The 7,500-nt window shown below is 39.9% G+C and overlaps 1 protein-coding gene across 1 annotated transcript in view; it reads right to left on the bottom strand.

Moving 5' to 3' along the window:
• Window positions 1–7,500, bottom strand: part of LOC308377272 (ankyrin repeat domain-containing protein SOWAHA) — a gene marked incomplete at its 5' end in the record, with an annotated part of 19,902 nt that overhangs the window by 8,060 nt on the left and 4,342 nt on the right. Inside the window, 3 exons of the mRNA XM_080853855.1 lie at window positions 1,748–1,798; window positions 2,460–2,570; window positions 7,254–7,500. The exon at window positions 7,254–7,500 is cut by the window's right edge and continues 32 nt beyond it. Coding sequence (XP_080709981.1) covers window positions 1,748–1,798; window positions 2,460–2,570; window positions 7,254–7,500 — 409 coding nt within the window. The remainder of the gene's footprint in view (window positions 1–1,747; window positions 1,799–2,459; window positions 2,571–7,253) is intronic.

Genomic DNA, 7,500 nt, shown 5'->3' with positions numbered 1-7,500 from the left:
TTTCTGCAAAATAATTACTGAAGTGTGAAGCTGTAGTGTGCGTACAGAGTGTGTTTTGTATTTATTTATATTTATTTAAGTATACTGTAAACAGTTGTTAAAAGTTAATATATTGTTCATAGTTTGAAGTTAAAAGGTTTGAAGCCAAGTGTTTTGTATTTATTTGTATTTATTTGTATTTATAGTATACCTTAAACAGTTAATATGTTGTTAAATTTGAAGAAAACTATTTGCCTTGGCAATAAATAAGCCTTAAAGGTCGTCAATCGTCGTTTTGTGCGATTTTTTGAAAAAAAGTATCGGGCCGTTTAGGCACCGGTATCGTTTTAAAAGTATCGGTTAAGCACCAATATCGGAAAAAAACCAAACGATACCCATCCCTAAGTAAGACTGCTAGAGAAGCACACTCACACACACACACACACACACACACACACACACACACACACACACACACACACACACACACACACACACACACACACACACAGTAATAGAGCAAACTAGGAAGGTGCTCTCCCACGGGTGCTTTGATGTGCTCAACTTCCTCAACACACACACACACACACACACACACACACACACACACACACACACACACACACACACACACACACACACACACACACACACACCAGTAAGACTGCTAGAGAAGCACACACACTCACACACATCAACACCAGTAAGACTGCTAGAGGAGCACACACACACTCACACACACACACACACTCACACAGTCACACACTTCCACACATCAACACCAGTAAAACTGCTAGAATAGCACACACTCACACACACACATCAACACCAGTAAGGCTGCTAGAGGAGCAGACTCACACACACTCACACACACACATCCCTTAACACATATAAAGGACAACATGATATGAGAACAGTTATACAAAGGCATTGATAAACATACCACAAGTCAATAGAAAGGCAGCTAGAAATGTGGTAGAACTGTCTAGTATGAGTAGAACTATTATTGTTTTGTATTTTTCTCCCTTTGAGACACTTTTTGTTGAAGCAGGTAATGGTCATATATTCATAACGAATCAAGCGATGGAGGCATAGCCCTTCTGAGGCTCTGCCTTTATTTAGGAATGTGCAGTTGAGAAACGATTATTTAGATATTCTGGTGACCTTAGAAGTAAGGGCAACATGTTTCATTGCGGCAAAGTTATTAAGGTGGTTAGCAGATTTGACTTATTTCTCCAAACACATGCCTTAAAAGAGGGGTCAAAAGTCTAGATCGAATATGAAGCAGCTTTGTGATAAAGGTTTTAAGAACTATGTTACTATGAACTGATACCGATACCAGTATCTGGTATTGGGCCAATACTGGGCTCATGTACTCGTACTCATAAACATTCTCCAATTCTATGCATGGATACCACTGCAAAAGTTTCATGTTTATTTTTGGTTGGAAATAGCCTCCTGTCATACATTAGATTTTATATTATAAAATATATTAATATTTTGTTTTGTGACAACCAGAGAGCATCTGATGAAAAATCTTCAAATTGATTTCATTTTGATGGTAAGTTTTTTATCGTAGAAATACTGGCTTATTAAGCACTCATACCAGTACTTTGTATTGGCAAGTACACAATTGTAAGTACTCATATTCGTACTTGGTCTGAAAAAAGCTGTATCGGTGCATTCCTAGGTTGGTATGATATAAGAATGTGGCTAATGTGCATAGTCTCGAGGCAAAGCAAGTGGGAATACAAGGGTTAAAACTCACCGCCACAGAGGTACAAACGTCATTGCCAGCACATTCCTCCTCGTTGTCCGACTGTACACAAGATACAAGAACAGAAAGGGAAAGAGAGAGAAGAGTAATAAGATATTGTAGGCCCTCATAAAATATTACAAAATACTGCTGTTATCCATACAAGAACAGTATTCTGTTCACATGGTATTTGGATGGTCTTGTCATGCACTCACTAAGCTCGAAGCTGAAACACATGGCTAGTGCCCCCTGCTGGTGGTTGTCATTAGCAAATCTTTAGCAGTGTTAAAGGGAGACTGGGACAATTACCCTGTGTGCCACAAACTACACTAAACCAGATAAACAGAAGTTTGGGGGCCAAAGAGAATAACAAGAGCTTTAGAATGATCTTTCACTGTGTGCTGTGGCAAGGGGGATGCCTATGGGTTGGATTGCACAACTTAGCATGACAGAAATCATAAAGGACCATTATTATGTGAGAAGTAATTTGTAAGAAGTAATGTGCACACTTGTAAGAAGTAATGTGTGTGCTTCGCTCTCTCTCTCACTCTTTCTCACTCGCTCTCTCTCTCTCTATCTCACTGTGTGTGTGTGTGTTTCTGTCTGTGTATGTGACCCAGAGAGAAAGAGAGAGAGAGAGAGAGAGAAAGAAACACACACATTCATTCTTACATATGTGATTGTGTTGTATATGTGAGTGTGTGTGTGTGTGTGTGAGTTTCACCTTTGACCCTGACTCCTTCACCATCTCATCCTCTCCATCAGTGGGCTCTGGGGTATCCTCTGAGTTCAGTGTGGACGTCTCCCTCAAAACGATTGAATCTCTTTTTACTTCCTGTTAAAAACAGCCAATAAGCCATTGAATATCTTTCAGCATGATCCATTATCCATCCATCCATGGGTGAACTGCCCGTCGGGAGCAGAGTGTCATTTTAGCCTGCCACGAACAGTCAACTTGACCAGCAATAATGTAGCAAACAGGAATGAGTTCATGGACACAGCAGGTGTGACACTCACTCTCGCTGCAGTGTCCCTTGTTAAAGGGTACCTGCTGCTTCACTGATAACATTTTACGAAGTCGCATGGCGAAATGGATGGTAAGAAGGAAAGGAAAGGTGGAGCAGAGAGGGAGAGAATAAACAAGAGAAAGGCCATTGCCACAGACGGATGCAGCAAAATAAGCAACATGGTCTCATTTAAGTGACCAGGTCTGTGAAAAAAAAGGCTAAAACACACACACACACACACACACACACACACACACACACACACATCCAGCATGGCTAGCTAAGTAGCTAAGAACAGTGTGAAACAACAGCCCGTAGGCTAGGTTTGCACAACCTACACATTCAGTGGTCTAGTTGTTGCGTGAACAAGGTGGCCTGGGATGGAGTCAAATTCCCGGCCGGAATTATTATTATTTTTTGTTAAATCTTTTTATTTCAAAAAGGAAATTCAAACATGCAAACATATATATATTTTTTCTTTTGTTCGTGTAGTCCTTTTCGAAGATTTTTTCCCCACATACCTCCAACCACTCACCCCCCCCCCCCCCCCTCCCCCACAGGGATAATCCTATACATATGATAAATTAAAGAATAATACTAAAAATAAAAAAGGGAAATTATGTAGAACAGAAAATATATTCATATACATACATCTATACATACATACGCACACACACACACACACACACACACACACACACACACACACACACACACACACACACATATATAAATGTGTACATACATCCACACACACATACATAAAAAATAGGGCTAGTTCATGAAAAAAAAGGGGGAAAAAATGGTAATGGAGGGCTTTGCTTTCAATCTCAGTCTGTACATATATTTAACAACCAATAAGAAAAAGATAATGTGGAATACCAACGTCATGTCAAGGTTTAAACTCTACCTCTATCTGTTCAAATTGATCAAACCTGAAATTATAGGGCGCCAAAGATCATGAAAAAGATAGCCTTTGTTAAATTTCTCGGCCGGAATTATTGTTTAAATTTCCCCTTGATATTTTTTTCAACTGGTCCATTTGAGTTTGTTCAACACATTCTCATCGTAACTAACTGCCTTTACCAAAAAATAGAAGTTAACCTGCTTACCATCAGTATTCACCACCCGCACTACTGGTGTCTAACATCACAGCTTCTAACACCACACTTCCTTCCTTTTTTATACAACTAAAAACATGCAGTACTGAGGAACAATGCTAATAGTTAGCCAGTTACAATGCAACACTGGGACTCAGAAGTTTATATTCAATTACAGTTTTGCCACAATTGCAAAACGTTTTACAGTAGTCAATTGCTTCAACACTATTTTCCCGAAACAGTTTAAACGGTGTGGCACAACACTGAATGGCCTTACCTATCCTGAACTAACTCACTCAAAACTCTTCATTACCCTGCAATTTAGAGTATATGTCTGGCACTGACACAGATTAATCACCATACCTGATTAATATTTTTTAACATATTAGTACTTGAGCGGAATACTTTTTTTTAACATATTTCGCAGACTCTGGTTTCAACAATACAATGTTTCAGGTTGCCTTATGTAGAATATCACTGGTAGGAGAGCAGACAGCACCCAAACAGTTAAGAATGCCATGGCAGGTATGCCATATAAACATTAAGCTGTTGATCATAACCTTGATGCAGAAAAGAAGTTTAGAACTGGATAAAGTAATGAAGAGTGGAGTGGGGGGAAAAAACATCAACAATTTCAGAGGTCATCAATCCATTCCCTATTTTAACCTAAAATTACCACCTATAGTAATTAGTTTCTAAAACCCCCTCTCCTGTCCTCCCCTCCCTTTCTCCTCCGACTCCCTCTGCCACAAGCCCCCCCCCCTTTTCTATCTCTAAAGGTTGAGATATGGTCCTACGACTGCACGCACTTGCTTCGACGGACATGTGAACATTTATAGCTCTCCGTAGGTTGGTGGGTGTCGCAAGGCAATACAAAAAAATGGTCGTATTTGTACACAAAAGTTGTTTGTTTGACTTTTCTTTTGCTTAGATTTTTTTACGGAGGAAAAGACACTGTGCAATGTAAAAACCCTTTAATTGTAACTGAAAAATACATCTGAGGGGATTTGCGAGGTGTCTGAGCCAGCTATCTACAGTAATGTTAGCATGCTACTACCCACAAGGTAAACAGCGATTCAAAAGTAGTTTGTTTTTTGCTTAGATTTCTTGCTTGTCTTGCATGTCTGCGTAAGAGGCCGACTATAAATTAAGCTCAACACTCTACCTGGCCAGCTCTCGGCAAATGCCCTTATGTGGCAAGGTTCTGCTCAAGGTCTCTTCCTGTTAACATGGAGTATTTCCTTGCCCCTGTCACCATTGTGCTTGCTCTTAGGGGGTTCAGGCTCTGGGCTCTGTAATGCGTCTAGAGACAATGATATAATTTTGGAGCTTTATAAATAAAATTGAATTGAATTAAACCGAATGTTTTGGGGATTAAAATATAATCAGTAATGTCAACACTATGACAAGAATGACACTGATAATTTAGCCAACTGTAGAAAGTCCAACATGAAATGAGTTCTAAGAACATGAATTGACTTTTGAGAGTTATGCCAAAGCAATTGGGAAACATCTTAAATACAGAGCTATACAGGTTGAAACTGCAATGAAAGTGTCAGTGTCATCCGAATAATCACACAAGCACATGGAAGGATGTTAGTATTACAGTCCTCCTCCAGGAGAAATAACTGTAAGTAGCAGTCACTTGGGTTCATCCAGGAGGTGCATGTTATAGCCCTCTCTGAGCTGTCCCATCAGCAAGCAGTGCTTTGAGAATAGAAGTATGACAGGAGATACTTCTGACTCCAAACATCTGTAATGTTGACAATCTAATAGAGATTACACAACAGGGTCACTGACTCATGTTGCTTAGAAACCAGACACTCTCTCCACTGCATGTTTGGAATGTGAGGTCATCGCAGGCAACTTTGGTTGGCCACATATCTGAATTGACAGTTATTAGTCTCAAAAGTGCTTGTTATGTATACAACACCATGTAGTGGTATGCAAAATAAGAAATGGGAAAAAATCACAGTCGTTCAGCATGGAATTACCTTAATGTTCTTCAAAGAGAGTTTGAGAACTTGCAGAGAAACAACTGTCCCAACAAATGTCCCATTCAACGTTCTTGGTCCTGCAATGTGGCCACAAAGCAAACCACAAAATGATTCAGGTGTGGTCTGTTCTCTAGTGCTCTAACAAATTGAGTCCCACAAAAAGACTATCTATATATCCATGGGAAAGTGGAAAGTGTCTACTGTGTGAAACTATATCAGACAGCAGGGTCCTTACCCATGATTCCTCCACTGAACCTTACAACATACAAAATCTCTCTCATGAGCAACACCCTCAGGGATCTCATTCAGATGAGGGTGAAGTATTTGAAGTGAAGTATTTAAGTTTTATTTAAATACTCATACTGATATTCCATACCAAAATCGTCAGGGAATGGCTTGGACTCTTTCCACAATTATTTATTACATTATTCAGCTGAAAACCTATTTTGTGCGTGATGGAAGACTATGATCATCAGTCTCATTATTGGATGTCATCACTGGGTTCACAGCAGAAGCACATAAGTAAGGAATGTGGCACGCAAGAACATTTCCCCATTGTTTTTCAACAAAACATGAATGTGCACTGTCCAGTCTCTTGCAAGCGACATTACATACAGCCCCTTGAAACCAGTAGTTGGTAGTAGTGAATAGTATTCAACATACACAATTGTATTTCCTAAGGTCAAGAAAAATATGAATCTGGTATGGCGTCAGTGTTAGAGAGAGAGCTACAGAGAGAGGGGGTGATATGGCATAATACTCCAAGACACGCTGTCATATCAACAAGTCATGGTGCCCTAGTAAGTCATGTAAGTTGATATTTTGAAGTTGTGCACACAAGTTCTTATCTTATGGGAACACATGATCTTGTGTGCATCTCTTCTGCATAGATAGAGATAAAAAGATAAGAAAAATATCACCTTTTGGGAATGGTTCTAAACAATGATGAAAATTGCGACAGGGACTTATCACTGACTTTTGATTGAGTAACGACCTCTTGCTGGTAATCCACAGTATTCAGTATTGTACCGCATTAAATGTTTTTCGAAAATGAGCCTAATGAAATTGTTTGATAAACTGTGACAAAGCAACTGAGAAAACCTGAGGTAATAATTACAACATTTGCCTGGCATCTCAACGTCAAAACACTGTAATTAAACATGTTACTAGGCTGTTAGCATGACATAAATACAACACAGCCAAACTATTGGTCATCTTGGATAATTCCATATAAATACGGAGGAATTTCATCAGATGCTATTCCATGAAGCATTTTGAGACAGACAGCCTGAGCATTTATGTGAGTGAAAGCTCTTTGAGTAAGAATGGGCCATGTGGCAGTGTTCTGGACAGCAATTCTTAGAATTCTTCCCAAATTCCTCCAGTTAAAGGCAGAGAGATAACCTCTCCTCACCTGATCAGCATGCTGACTCAGAGACTCTGTGATGGTGATAGATGGTCCTTCCCAGACTATTGGTGTAGATCCCCCTCTCTCCCTTTGCCCCTTCAGTTCGGAGTAGTTTCCTTCCACATCTGTGCCCAGGAAATGCTGGCCCTCCTGAGAGTGAAGCATAGCTGAGGTCCTGGCTCCTTCTGACAGAAGGGTAGTGCAAGCAGGCAACATCTGATCACTTCTCTCTCTGTCCTGCAGCTGCTGTCGG

The sequence above is a fragment of the Sprattus sprattus genome (assembly GCF_963457725.1).
Source record: "Sprattus sprattus genome assembly, chromosome: 16".
Classification (NCBI taxonomy): Eukaryota; Metazoa; Chordata; class Actinopteri; order Clupeiformes; family Clupeidae; genus Sprattus; species Sprattus sprattus.
Note: the sequence above shows the minus strand (reverse complement) of the source record. Positions and strands in the feature narration are given on the sequence as shown.